At 43.2% G+C, this 15,141-nt stretch overlaps 1 protein-coding gene across 5 annotated transcripts in view; it reads left to right on the top strand.

Moving 5' to 3' along the window:
- GPM6A (glycoprotein M6A) overlaps nucleotides 1-15,141 on the top strand; it is a 257,112-nt gene that overhangs the window by 9,961 nt on the left and 232,010 nt on the right. Inside the window, exon 1 of one of the 5 annotated variants that reach the window (XM_061134617.1) lies at nucleotides 12,771-12,788. The exons of 1 other annotated variant lie outside the window; for it this stretch is intronic. Coding sequence is in view for 1 of the 4 variants with exons in the window: in XM_061134613.1 (XP_060990596.1) it covers nucleotides 12,974-12,977 (4 nt within the window). In the remaining 3 variants the exon portion in view is untranslated. Of the gene's footprint in view, nucleotides 1-12,770; nucleotides 12,789-12,870; nucleotides 12,978-13,376; nucleotides 13,412-13,538; nucleotides 13,555-15,141 lie in introns of those variants that run through there. 3 more of the 5 variants (XM_061134613.1, XM_061134616.1, XM_061134618.1) reach the window with 3 other exon arrangements.

Raw genomic sequence — 15,141 nt, 5'->3', positions numbered from 1 at the left:
CTCCAGCGTGTTTGGCTTTGGACAACATGTATCTTTGGGGCATCAGTGTTAAGACTAGATTTCTGAAGGGTCCAGGATAACCAGTTAGTGTACCAGATTTATGTGATGCATGTGATACTTCATTGTCTGGATCAACTTGACTGGGGGAGGAGGTGTCTGGATAGCTGTTGAAACATTATTTCTGGCTAAACATTATTTCACTATTATGGTTATAGGTGAGATAATATCAGTTCTGAAGTACTATTTTTTATTTCAAATGGGAGGACAAAATACTTACCTTTATATATAACTCAATTTAATAGAGGATTAATTATTTGTTATTGCCAAGTAAAAGTAATTTTTTAAGGGGAAGATAAAATGAAGTCATTGTAGTATATTGTTCTGCTCAATCAGTGTGTGTTTATGTTCTTGAGCTAACATCACATACCCTCCTTTTCAGAGAACTTAAATACAAAATCTTAAAATCAGTGTTTCTTAAAGCAAAGTCTACTTGTAGCAAAACTACCAAGAAGTTTATTTAAAATTCAACTTCCTAGACCTTCTAATCAGAACTTTGTGTTGCTAAGCTGCTTCAAAATTTAAAAAAAAAAAAAGAAGTTTTGCTCAACACAAATGTTTAGGAGTGACCATAGTGGGGCTTCCCTGATGGCCCAGACCATAGAGAATCTGCCTGCAATACAAGAAACCTGGGTTCGATCTCTGGGTAGGGAAGATCCCGTGGCAAAGAGAATGGCTATCCACGCCAGTATTCTTGGGTGGAAAATTCCATGGACAGAGGAGCCTGGTGGGCTACAGTCCACAGGGTCGCATAGAGCAACTAACGTGCGCACGTGTACACACACATACACACACACACACACACACACACGGTGGAGGACCACCTCCTCCCGGTTTGCCCAGGACCTCCCCGGTTCCAGCACTGAAAGCCACAGGTCCAGTTTCCCCAAGAACCCCCTGGAGTCCCAGGCAAACCTAGACGGCAGCAGAATTTATCACCAGGAGCCAGCTATGGCAACAAAGACAACACAGCGGGTGCAAAGGCTTAGCATTTCAATTATGCTTTTGCAAAACAAGAAGGAAAGGAGAGATTTAAGTCACAATTTCACGAAAATGGAGCTTGTGTCAAGTCCCACAGTGCGTTCGTGTGGTTAGGCTGACCTCTGGTGGGGATGCTCTCTCAGCCACAATCACATGAGAGGCGGGTTTTTCTTTTAAGGTCTTTTATTTTCTTTTCCATTCAGAATGAAATACACTTCAAATGAAGTTTCTCCTCAGACATTAAGTACGTGGCGGAAGAGCTCTGTAATGACGCTGCAGACCAGCTTTATGGGGCTGCGCTGGAATCGCAGAGCGGGGAAAGTCATGCCCTTGGGCCCCGTGTTTTTCTTAGTTATCAGTAGGGAGAGCCTAACAAGATCGTAAATTTAAAATTGAGTCTCTAAGTTCTAGCTTTCACATTTGGTGTGTCCTCTGCCTTTCCATACAGTTCTCCCAGATTTCTATGTGTGTTTCTCCTTTGCTTCCTTCAGATCTCTGATTAAACGTTACCTCATTAGACAGTCCTTCCTGACTACATAGGATAAACATCAATTCTTTCCCTGATACTTTCTATCCTCTTTCTACTTTTGTCCTCCTTAGACCAATCCGCCACACCTGAAATCTATTCATCTCTCTCTCTCTCATCTTTCTTTCTACTGATCCATCCATCACTGCATGCCCCCTAGAAAAAGGCAGGGTCTTTGCCTATATTGATTACTGCCATACCTATAGCATCTTGAACAGGATGTCTTGTAGGCAGCAGTAGGTGAACAACATATGTGTCTTAAATGACTGAATGGATGGTCAGTTTTTCATTAGCCTACAGTCCGTCCTCTGAAACACTGAGCAGCCATACACAATGTATAAGTCCTTGCACAGAAGAGTTTTCATGAAAAGAAATCACACTGTAGATTGTCTTTTCAAAAGTAAACGGCCTAGTTACCTATTTTCACAAAGTGGAAATAGGATGGTAATAGCCGCCATGTGTCACTCACAGGTGTCTGAATGCAACTTTGCTGCTATTTTTGCTTTATTAAATTGAACCAGAATTTCAAGGCAGTGAGAGATTCTTCTCTCACTTTTCTATTGATGTTAAATCAATCTTAAACCTTTCTAACAGCCTAAAATATTATTAGGCATATATATTATGCCCTTTAAAATATGCATACCAAATATAGATTACTAATGTTCTTGATATTGTCTAGCTAAGGCTACCTGGTGCTTATACACAAGGCCATACAAACAGAGTAAACCATGCTATACATCTTCAATATCAGAGAAGAACTATTTTTCTTGTTAATATTCTTTGATTAAATAGGACTGTGTTAAAAATTTTTGAACTTTTAACTGAACATATTTCTAAGAAGATCATAATGCTGGCAGTGCTTGAGAGAAAATGATAAAAAGCAGTGCTTTACACTTTTTCACTTCTTATTTTGACATAATTTCAGACTTGTAGGAGGGCTGCAAGAATATTGAAAAGGATTTCTTTTATCCAGATTCCCGTGTTAACATTTGCTACTTCTATTTTGCTGTATTGCTTTTTCCTTCTCAAATATATTATATATATATACACACACACACACCCTCTCTTGTATATATATTTTTTCATTTTTTGAAAGTAAGTATCAGACTTGATGCTCTTTTAGTCTTAAATTTTTCAGTAAATATTTCCTGAAAGCAAAGATATTCTCTTTTTAATCAAAGTAGAATTATCAAATAGAAACTTAATATTGGTATTATGATCTAAACTACAGACGTTATTCACATGTTGCCAGTTGTCCCAATAATATCTATAAAGGATGTAAAGGAGAAGAAATCCCGGGTCAGGTTCCCCCCTGTTGTTCTGTCTTGCTCTGCTTTACTCTGAAAGCTCCTCAGTCTGTCTTTGTTTTCATAACCTTGATAATTCTGGACAATATAGGCCAGTCATTTCGTAGGCTGTGCTTCTGCTTGCTTTAATGGGACACAGTCCATGATTGGATGTACATTCTGCATTTTTGGCAAGAATATTGTGGAAGTGTGTGGTGTTTCCTGTGCATCCATTGTATCAGGAAGCTCAAGATGTCATTTGTCCTACTAATGCTGTTGACTTTAATGACTTCATTACAGTGGTGTCTACCCGTTTTCCCCACATAAAGTTATATTTTTCATTGTAATAAATAAGCATATTACACGAGGTAATTTGTGAGTTAGGAACATAAAATTCCTGTTGTTCATCAGATTTACTTTTTATCCACCAGATTTAGTCTTAGCTTCTGCTAATGATTCTTTTGAAATCAGTTATGACTATAAGGGTTGCCAAATGGTGATTCTCTAGTTCCATAATAGTGCTGCTTTAATCAGAAATAAGATATATTCTATAATTGTTTTTATCCTCTCATCATTTAATTATTTTCTTAGTGGATTTGTACGTTCTCATTTTTTTTTCCCCACTGCTAGTTTTATCTAGCATTAGCCACTCAATCGTGTCTGACTCTTTGCGACCCCATGGACTGTAGCCTGCCAGGCACCTCTGCTCATGGAATTCTCCAGGCAAGAATACTGGAGTGGGTTGCCGTTTCCTTCTCCCAGTTTTATCTAAGAGATCTGTAGAAGTTGCCGAGGTCATTTGGTAAAAAGCACAGGCTTTATAGATCCTTTCCTTCTTGTAATAAGTAATTATTTGCATGAGCCATATTATCTTAATAATCTTAAAAAGTAATGATGAGAGGGCACTATAGCCTCAAGGCTTCTTTTGATCCTGTTTTTTGCTGTGAAATAGATGAACTAGCTTATGATAATAGCTGTTTGCTGGAAAAAAAAAAAAAGAGAAAAGAAAGAAAAAAAAAAGGAAAAAAAAAGAAAAAAAAATAGCTGTTTGCTGCTGTTGGTACAAATGATCAAATCATTTTTACAGTGTTTCTTCCACTAGAGTCATTTTTTTTTTTTTTTAATGATTGCTTCTTCCTGCCTGCTCTCCAGTCTATTCTCTGGCCAGAGTCTAAATTGCTTAGGCACCTTTTCATCCAGACTGATCCATGCTCAGCAACAACATGCCTGTCTGAACAGTAGGGAACACTTGTAAGGTTGGTGGTGAATCCTAATGAGAAGAGCCCTGAATTCAGAGCCAGAGACCAGAGTGCTTCCAAGTAGGGAAGGCTGATAAACAGTAAAGTCCTTTCCAGTCTCCCCTTCCCCTTCAAGCCAGTGACAGTTCTGTGCTTCCTTGTCTCCCTGTAATTTATCTGTAGCAGGTAAAGATGTATCAGTTCATCAGTTCCCTTTTGATGTGTAAGCAGTCGGCCCCAAAATGCAGTAGTTTGAAACAGCTGTGATTGACTGTATCTCATTGACTGGGTGGTTCTCCTCTCCATGAGGGTTTGGCTGGAGTCACTGGTTTGACTGCGTTAAGCTGATACCTGTGTTGTGTGAGGTGATCCAAGAACGTCACTTTCACGCGTCTGGGGCCTTAGTACCAGCCCTCGGCGGAGTCGCCTCTTTCTCTCCCCACTTGCTGCCTAATTTCACCCCTGCCTTGGCCCCTTTTTCTTTCAAGACATCTGGACTTCTTACCATGAAGCTCAAGGATCTAAGACAGCAAATGTCAAAGTCTCCAGACCTGTGAAGGGCTAGTCCCCAGACCGGCAGAGTGCTGCATTTATTGGGCAGGTCACATTCTACTGGGCAAGGGCAGCCTGGTTCAGCAGGAAGGGAGCTCCACATCTTCATGGAATTAATGTCATGTGCATGCAGGGAGGTGAGGAGTTGTTGGCAGCTTATATTGGAAACTATCTGTAAGAAAGGTACATTATTTTTCAATCCTGCTCGGATTTATTTCTCCCATTTTTCAGTAATCATATCCATTTTCCCCTCAGGAAAGTATTCTGCCAACTCTCAATCCAAATGCTTTGGGGGAAGTCCCGTATCTAGCTCAAGTGTAATGCAGGGGACTTGGGTTTAGGTCATTGAGTGCATCGTATTACGTGGACCACTGAGGTCAGGAGTGAAATTGTGATCTCATCAGTCAGGCGGGTGCAATAAAGTTTGCTTTCTTGGTCATTCTGAGATAGAGAACCTCATTCTCTTCCTTAGTGGTCTTGAAGTTAAAATGGTGACGGTAACCAGAAATAACATAGAGTCATCAGAGAATAGATTCAAGCAAGGAGTAGAGACCCAGGTTGGAGGAAAACCAGGCCCTGATGATATAACTGAGTCCTGGATCTAGCTCGCTGGAGGCCAGAGCTCCACCTGGGTTTTCTCAGCGTTGTGACACAATTCATTTCTCTGTGTGTAAAATGCCTGTGAATTCACTGGACCGGAAGGGTCCCAACTCACAAAAGTAGAAAGCTAAAATTGTCTGCAGTTCTGTTCCCTTCTTGACTTTTATAGCCCAACGTTTAAATGCCTTGAGAGAAGAGAGTGAGAAGAAAGAATTCCTCCGAGAGAAATATGGAGAGAAAAGGGCTTTTTCCAATATTCAAAAGCAGATTTTGTCAGGTGGAGCTTGGGAGTGGGTGGAGGAGACTTCAGTTAGGATCTGGTGTTGCCGTGTGCCGGAGGAGGTGGCCAGGCTCAGAAGAGGTGACAGTCCTGTGAGGCGGGACTCAGCTCCAGTGCTACCTCTTTCTCCAAAGAAACCACAGCCAAGCGTGGGCATGGCTGCTGCAGGGCGGGCTGGCTGGCAGGACTCACGGAGAATGGGACGGTGAGAGCCCGAGTCCAGGCTCTGAAAATAACACACTAAGACCCCAGGGGTTCTGCAGTACTCTTGTGGGGAGACGCTTTGGGCCCCTCAAGGTCAAGTGGCCTGCCATCCATTCTAAGGGAATTTAAATTTAAGTTGCTGCCAAATTAACTTTTAGAAAATAAAACTTTTTCTGTGTATTGGATTTTGTGGACTGAGATTTGTGCTCATAAAGCACTAATAAAACATGAATTAAAGTAAATTACTTAAGATTTCTGGGCAGCAGTGTTTTCCTATACAAAAGCTGGAGGATGGGAGATCATCAAATCAAAATATCTTGTATGTCTGTGATAGAGATTGTATGTGTGTGTATGTGTGTATGTAAAATTTCTGTTAAAATGTTGAGCACCTATGCATCAAGCAGTATGCCTAATGCTGGGCACACAGTGCTGAGAAGAACCCTGGTTCCTGCCCTCCCAGAGCCTGTAGTTTAAGAGACCCAGGCAGTTTGAAATGAAACTACAGTTCCTGTCATGGGAAGACAGGCTGTGCTTGGAGCATTTAGATGGTGTGTCCAAGTCTCCAGGCCATGAACAGCCCCTGTATCCAAGCTGCAAAATCCAGACAGTAGATATTTACAGAGCAAAGTAGGAGAGGAGACTTGTTGGGAGAAAGAGTTGTTTTAAGCCAAAGGGATAGCATATTCAAAGGTCTGAGAAGAGAGAAAACATGGCAAATTATAGGAACCTTAACAGTGATGGCTTCCCTGGTGGCCCAGTGGTAAAGAATTCGCTTGCCCGTGCAGGAGACGAAAGAGATGTGGGTTTGATCCCTGGATCGGCAAGATCCCCTGGAGGAGGGCGTGGCAGTCCATTCCAGTATTCTTGCCTGGAGAATCCCATGGACAGAGGAGCCTGGTGGGCCACAGTTCATGGGGTCGCAATGAGTCAGACACGACTGAAACTAGGGAAGCCACTGAGCCTGCTTGCATATAGAGTGATGTGCAGGGTTAGCATGAGGACTGACGCGAGGAATGACCACCTCGAGAGCTGAGACTGGAGAGCCGAGCGGAAGGCCGCCACAGCACCACATCCCCTCTATGCTGTTGGAAATGTTTTCTTAATTTTCTGATTTGTCCCTCTCCCCACTCTTTTCCCCTTGGTAACCATAAGCTTGGTTTCTGCATCTGTGACTCAATTTCTATTTTGCAAATAGGTTCCTTGGGATTGACATACACATACTACTGTTTATAAAATAGATAACTTTTATCTATTTCAGTAATGCCTTATTAGTAATAAGGACCTACTGTATAGCACAGGGAACTCTATGCAATGCTCTGTAATGACCTTAATGGGAACAGAATCTAAAAAAGAGTAGATTTATGTATAACCGACTGACTTTGCTATACACCTGCAACTAACACAACATTGTAAATAAACTATACTCCAGTAAAAATTAACTGTACAATATTTGTCTTATTTTAACATTTAGGTAAAGAATCTTAAATCAGAAAATTACATAACCAGATTCACGTTTTTTGGATGATAAATTTGGCCTCAGAATAGAAGATGAAATGTTGGTGGGGGAATCGTATGTTATAAATCAGACGGTTTCTGACATCCCATGCTGCTCTGAAATGCTGTTGTCATTTTCAACTCTGGTCCAGATGTTCACCATCCAGTTTACAGAATCAAAAGCTACTCATGCTATTTGGTGGTTTCAGATATTAGGTCTCTGAATTAGGCCTTTTCTTAATTCAGACTTCACCGTCGTGTTTGGATCTTGTCCTTGGAACTCGGCTAAGAATGCCACTGATTGGTCTCTCCAGACCTGTGAGTCACTGGAGGATCTGAGCCTCACTGTGCTATGTGACAAATGCTCTGACTTGGCTTCCACATGTAGAAATTAGCAGAATTTAGAAATGTAGAAACATGTAGAAATTTATTACAACTAATAAACTGTAATAAATAAATTCAATTTATTAATTGTAAATTAGTAGTAATAATACACTGAATTCAGAGTCCTTGGAAGACCTACATATGTGATCTTTATGCAAAGGACCTAGCACATAGTTCAGTTCAGTTCAGTCACTCAGTCGTGTCCGACTCTTTGCAACCCCATGGACTGCAGCACGCCAGGCCTCCCTGTCCATCACCAACTCCTGGAGTTCACCCAAACTCATGTCCATTGAGTTGGTGATCCCATCCAACCATCTCATTCTCTGTCATCCCCTTCTCCTCCTGCCTTCAGTCTTTCCCAACATCAGGGTCTTTTCAAATGAGTCAACTCTTCTCATGAGGTGGCCAAAGTATTGGAGTTTCAGCTTCAACATTAGTCCTTCCAATGAACACCCAGGACTGATCTCCTTTAGGATGGACTGGTTGGATCTCCTTGCAGTCCAAGGGACTCTTCAAGAGTCTTCTCCAACACCACAGTTCAAAAGCATCAATTCTTCTGCACTCAGCTTTCTTTATAGTCCAACTCTCACATCCATACATGACCACTTGAAAAACCATAGCCTTGACTAGATGGACCTTTGTAGACAAAATAATGTCTCTGCTTTTCAATATGCTGTCTAGGTTGGTCATAACTTTCCTTCCAAGGAGTAAGCGTCTTTTAAATGCATGGCTGCAGTCACCATCTGCAGTGATTTTGGAGCCCAGAAAAATAAAGTCAGCCACTGTTTCCACTGTTTCCCCATCTATTTGCCATGAAGTCATGGGACTGTATGCCATGATCTTAGTTTTCTGAATGTTGAGCTTTAAGCCAACTTTTTCACTCTCCTCTTTCACTTTCATCAAGAGGCTCTTTAGCTCTTTTTCACTTTCTGCCGCACATAGTAGGTACTACAATACGTGACTATTATTTATGGTTGATCTGACCTTTCCAGGAGATCCATCCTGATAAGACTTGGATGTTCTAATACATATGTCACTCCTTGCCCTGATTACCTAGGTGAAAGGACTCAGGATAAATTTAAACCATATTTAGGTTCTATCAACACAAAAGATAGTATCATAATTGAAATGTTGCAGTAAAAACATAATACGAGGATTCTCCAAAGAAGCAAAGGAATAAAGTAACTAGAAAGTGCTTATCTTCATTAAAGAAATATACAAGGTGTGACTGGGGTGATGTGGCTTAAATGGGGCTTTGAAGGCTGGCTCCACGGCCACACACACAACAAACCTCCCCAGTGTATAGCTCACAGCAGGAGTGTTAGATACGCAAGGAGTGTCTGTTTCTTCTACATTAAGAGTAGATCTCATTTTAATTGTATTTTAACTGTTGTGTTTCCAAGGTCCTGAAATAATTTATAGTGCTACAGATATGTTGATTTCTTTCTGGGGATTCTGAAAGTTTTTTTTTTAATTTTATTTACGAAACAGAAGCAGAAAAGTAGAGTCATAGATGTAGAAAACTAATTTATGGTTGCAGAGGAGAAAGAGGAAGGAGGGATAAATTGGGAGGTTGGTATTGACACATACATACTATACACGCTACTGTATGTAAACTAGGTAACTAATAAGGACATATTGTGTAGCACATGGAACTCTGCTCAGTACTCGGTACTGCCCTGTATGAGAAAATAATCTGAACACAAAGAAACGACAAAACAATGCCAAAGTACTATGAGTCTGGAAGAGAAATATAGTTTTGTTCACACTAGAAAAATATTTTCAAGTCATTTTTATCTTTATGATATCTAGAGTAAATTGAACCACATACAAAACTGCTTCATTGGTGGAAAAAATTACGTCTCATTTGCTTCTGGTAACTGGACCACATTTCACAACAGATTGAAAATGAAATTTCTTAACTTTTCCCATATCCTTTGGGGCATGTAGAATGGCATGTTGTTTAATGAGCTTATTTTGTGTGCAGGATCTACGTTTTCTGTCACACAAATCATTCTAACTTCTGCCTTTCACACTTTACTTTTTAAAGGGCCTCAGTGATTTCTTAAACATTTTTGTGTGAATTTGTAAAATGGCGTTGGTTGTGCTTATTTATATAACGTGTACATGTGTTAATTTACAATGTACTACGTCACCTATCACTCTTGGATAAAATTATGGATCATGGCCATATTTCCTAATTTTTCATTTAGATCAATGTCAAACATTCTTTAAAATATCTTAAAATTTGTTTTGCAACTCTGGGAAGAAAGACAGTAAATATGAAAAAATTTTTAACTTTGAGGACAATCAAAATGTGCCAATGTTATCCATAAACATTTATTGGTCATTGGCAACTTTTATCTGTTACTGTGTTTTGATCCCTTTATGATGACCAGTTAGTTGGTGAATTGTATTAGTCAGGGCTCCACAGAGACAAGACTAACAGGATATATAATATAGGTACTATATGCGAAGTCACCTCAGTCGTGTCTGCCTCTTTGCGACCCTCTGGACCGCAGCATGCCAGGCTTCGCTGTTCTCCCTGAATTTGCTCAAACTTATGTCAGTTGAGTCAGTGATGCCACCCAACCATCGTGTCCTCTCTTGCCCTCTTCTTCTCCTGCCCTAAATCTTTCCCAGCATGAGGGTCTTCGCATCAGGTGGCCAAAGTATTGGAGCTTCGGCGTCTGTCCTTCCAATGAATATTCAAGGCTGATTTTCTTTAGGATTGACTGGTTTGATCTCCTTGCAGTCCAAAAGACTCTCAAGAGTCTTCTCCAGCACCACAGTTTTAAAGCATCAATTCATCAGTGCTCAGACTTCTTTATGGTCCAACTCTCACATCCATACGGAACTACTGGAAAAGCTGTAACTTTGGCTTTGTCAGCAAAGTGATGTCTCTGATTTTTAAAATGCAGTCTAGGTTTGTCATAGCTTTTCTTCCAAGGAGTAAGCATCTTTTAATTTCTTGGCTGCAGTCATCATCTGCAGTGATTTTGGAGCCCAAGGAAATGAAGTCTATCACTGTTTCCATTCCCTCCCCCCCCATTTATTTGCCATGAAGTGATGGGACCAGATGCCAGGATCTTAGTTTTTTGAATCTTGAGTTTTAAGCTAACTTTTTCACTCTCTCCTTTCACCTTCATCAAGAGGCTCTTTAGTTCCTCTTTGCTTTCTGCCACTAGGATGCTGTCTTCTGCATGTCTGAGGTTATTGATATTTCTCCTGGCAATCTTCATTCCAGCTTGTGATTCATCTAGCCCAGCATTTCTCATGATGTGCTCTACATATAAGTTAAATAAGCAGGTGACAATATACAGCCTTGCCGTACTCCTTTTCCTATTTGGAACCTGTCAATTGTTCCATGTCCGGTTCTAATTGTCGGTTCTTGACCTGCATACAGATTTCTCAGGAGGCAGGTCAGGTGGTCTGGTATTCCCATCTCCTTAAGAATTTTCCACAGTTTGTTGTGGAAAATCCACATAGTCAAAGGCTTTAGTGTAGTCAATGAGGCAAAAATCAATGTTTTCCTAGATTTCCCTTGCTTTTCCTATGATCCAACAGATGTTGGCAATTTGGTCTCTGGTTCCTCTGCCTTTTCTAAATCCAACTTGAACATCTGGAAGTTCTGGTTCCATGTAATGTTGAAGCCTAGCTTGAGGGATTTTGACTGTTACCTTGCTAACATGTGAAATGAGTGCAATTGTGTGGTAGTTTGAACATTCTTTGACATTGCCTATCTTTGGGAGTAGAATGAAAACTGACCTTTTCCAGTCCTGTGGCCACTGCTGAGGTTTTCAAATTTGCTACCATATTGAGTGCAGCACTTTAACAGCATCATCTTTTAGGATTTGAAATAGTTCAACTGGAATTCCATAACCTTCAATAGCTTTGTTCATAGTGATGCTTCCTAAGGTCCTCTTGACTTCACACACCAGGTTGTCTGGCTCTAGGTGAGTGACCACACCATCATGGTTATCCCCAAAAGCTGTACTTATGAATTAATCTCCAAACATTCATCATTTATCTTTCATAGATCCAGTATAAGTTTATTCTTTGCTGCAGTCATAGTTCATGTTAGTCAGTTTCCAGAAGGGTGATGCATTTCTCAATGGGATATTGCACACTTTTAACTTTTATTGACTACTTCCTTTCCCCACCCATAAGAACAACTTTCTATTTCCATTTAACTGAAATGCATTTGCAATATCCTTCCAGGAGTGTGTCTCTTTCATTACCTGAAGAATAGCTGTGCAAACATTTCTATGCCATGTTAACGATGTGCTCAGCATTTCTTCATGTTTTTCTGCCAAACATGCTCTTAATTATTTTTCATATTGTCTTCTCCATTATTTAGCAATGTTCCTAGAGGTTAGTAACCATGTACTTTATTTCATTCTTCTGCTTGTTTATGGCATAGATTTGTGTATTTTAGGGTGTGTCCTGTATGAAAAAGTAGCTTAAGACACTTCGGGGACTGACTTACTGAAATAACTCTCCACCATGGATCCTGTAAGAACTAGGCCAATAACCCGAAGAATTACATAATTTTTTTTTTTTTTTTTAGCTTGAAGGGACCTTAGAGATCACTTTTTCCAGATCTTTCATTTTACAAATTAGGAAACTGAGTCGCCGTGTATTAGTGGTAGAGCAGGAATCACCACCTAGTCCTTCCAGTTGGGAAGCCCAGTGCTTTTCCAGCACCATCACTGCTTCTTGCACTAAGTCATTTATTTTCCAGGTGACTTGTGCATATTGTGATGTGTGTGTGGCAGGGAGGGACTTTACAGCCTTGCCAGGTTACAGAAACAAACATATGTAACATAGAAGAAAGAAGAGAGAGACACATTTATGGGAGAACTTTCTCTTCCTGTTACCTTAACATTGTTATTAAGGGAAAAACTGGTATATTGAAAGCAAGAGAAGATATTTAGGGAAATCATCTTATCAAACTCCTCTGGAATCAGCTTTCCTGTTTTGGGTTTCCAGGTTAGGGGTTATGATCTTGGCTACCAGGTCATCCGTGTGCCCTGAGACGGGGCGCGTGTGTAATGTGTATTCAACGTGTTCCGGGGGAGGTGTCTGCAAGTGGCCGGCCAAGTGGACGTGATCAGGACGGGAAACGGGGCCGGGGAGGGGAGCGGCGGGAACCGCGAGGCCACAGCCAGTTGTCCGCGGAGCAGGTGGGAAGAGGGAGGGGTCTGCGCGGCCGCCGGGTGCCAGGAGCCCCGGGAGCCGGCTCCGCTGGGAGGGGCGAGGCTGTCACTCGCGAGGCGCGCGGAGCAGGAGAGGCGCGCGGAGCTCTCGGGCCCGCGCTGCGTCGGCCGCCAGCGCTTGGAGGGGCCGCCGGGCAGCGGGACGCGGCGCCATGGGTGAGTGTGCAGCCCGCGGGGCGCCCCGGGGCTCGGCCTCGGGAAGAAAGCGGGTGTCGGCCGGCCGGCCTGGGATTGCACACCTCCCCGCAGCAGTCTGTGGACTTTTCTCCGGGAGCCAGGCGGGGGAACGGGGTGGCCCTCGGAGGTGGGCGCCGGGGGAGGACCGCGCTCCAGAGGGGTCGCCGCACGTAGGCGTCACGGGGGGGGGTGCAGAGTTCGAGGCTGGGGGGCTATCCCCACGTGCGCCCCAGGAGGAAGCCGAGACGGGGCGCGGGGAGTGGGGACTTCGTGCAACTTCCACTCGGTCCGGTTTGCGTGCGGGAAGGCGCCGGGGCAGGGCGAGGAGGGACACTTTCCAGCCTCCGCCTCCACCGAGTGCCATCGTTGCGCAAAAGGCTGCAAGTTGAGGCTGAAGGCTGACCTGCTTCGGGGTGAGACGGGCCAGTGGGAGGGGGGCGCGACTCGGTCCAGGTCCCAGGGCGCTGGGGTGCGCGCGCGCCGCTCCGCTCAAGTTTCTAGACCGAGTGCCCCCCGCGCCCCCTTCCGCTTTGGAGTTTAGGGGCGGCACCTGGATGTGAGTGGCGGGGGTGGGGGGACCCGGTGCGGGGACCGGTGCCCGAGGAGGTGGCGTCCCGGGAGCAGAGCTCGGAGCCGCGCGCGGGGGGCGGAGGGCTGGAACCACGCATCCCGCAGGCGCGGTCCAAGGAGCCGCCGGCGCGGCCGCTTTTCGTGGTTCCTGATTAGGGACCGGCCGGCAGCCCGGACTGACCCTGCAGTGCCTGTGTTCCCGTTTCTTCTCGGCCAAGTCCATTACGCCCCTCCTCCGGCCTCTCCCTTGTCCTTTGTTGTGAGGATTTCTTCCAGAGTGAAGGAGGCCTTGGGGATTGACGTGCTCGGGTGGAAATTCCTAAGTTCCCACAGGCTCGAGGGGTAGGGGGTGCTCTGACTGCTAATCGGTGGGGTTTATAGACGCTGGCCAACTTGGAAGAAAGGAGGACAGAGAAAGCTGAGGACATTTTTGCCTATGAATGTTAATTGTGGTCAAGACATTCATAGCCTGTTGCATGACTCTGGAAAAGTTTTAAAAAGTCCCATTTTTAAGGGCCTGTGAATAAACTAGTCTTGCAAATGATCTGCAGCATGAGCTGTCTTTAAAAAGTTTTCTGAAACAGAAGGAAAATGTTCCATTTAAAAGGGAAAGATAAAGCACTTTTTTCTTTTTTTACCAAGCATGGCAGAATGTGTTTCAGGCTTTCTTTCTCTTGTTGTCCATGGTCATATAAACTCTTGTTAGAATAACACATAGAGGGGAAAGCTCTCATAAATGGAAAAGCCAACATAATTGACTTTCAGTGAAGTAATCTATTCACTTCACTGAAAGCATTTAAGATGCTGTTTTGTATACTGCATAAAGTCTCCAGGAAGAGCGACCTTAGGCTTGAGTGGACTATCTATCCAAGGGTAAGGTGCACATAATTTTGAAGTTAATTATTTCCCCAGCTTGCATTTCCAAACTATAATGAAGATCGTAGGTCTTGGCTTTTACCTCAACAAATTAGACAGGATCTCAGGTTATAGGAGAGGGTTCTCCTGGAGAGGAGGTGGGGTTAGCCCCTGAACCCCTCTGATCAGACCGAGTTTGGTCTCTGATTCTTAGAACTTCTCTATCCTACCTGTAAACTGACAGTTGAAATTTGTCTGTTCCTTTTTCTGCCATGAATGGACTGCCTTTTCTTATTGTGATTGAGGTCACTAGAAGCTCAAGGAGCTGTCAGATGGCTAGTAGGAGAGAGTGGGTTGAGGAAGCAGGTGAGAACCTAGTGGGTGGGGCGGCAGGGGAAAGGAGGAGTGGGTGGCCTGGGAGTGAGGATCTGAGGCCAGAGCTCAGGACAGAGACCCAGACACGCGGTCCACACATAGCAAAGGCCCTGGAAGGAGGGGCGGGCAGCATGAGGGAAGGAAGGAAGGAAATCTGTCCAGAAACTAGAGAGAGAAAACACTTGGTCACTTAAGGTCATCTCTCTCCTCATCTTTTAATTCACTTGTGAAAAGCACAGAACTTCATTACTTAGCACTTCTTTTATTTAGAGGTAGTAGGGGGGTGAGGATTTAGCATTGGCATCCAAATTGCTGGGATAAGAGGGAAAGCAGTGTAGCTGAA

Source organism: Dama dama, chromosome 32 (assembly GCF_033118175.1).
Source record: "Dama dama isolate Ldn47 chromosome 32, ASM3311817v1, whole genome shotgun sequence".
Classification (NCBI taxonomy): Eukaryota; Metazoa; Chordata; class Mammalia; order Artiodactyla; family Cervidae; genus Dama; species Dama dama.
This window is presented reverse-complemented; position numbering and strand designations above follow the sequence as displayed.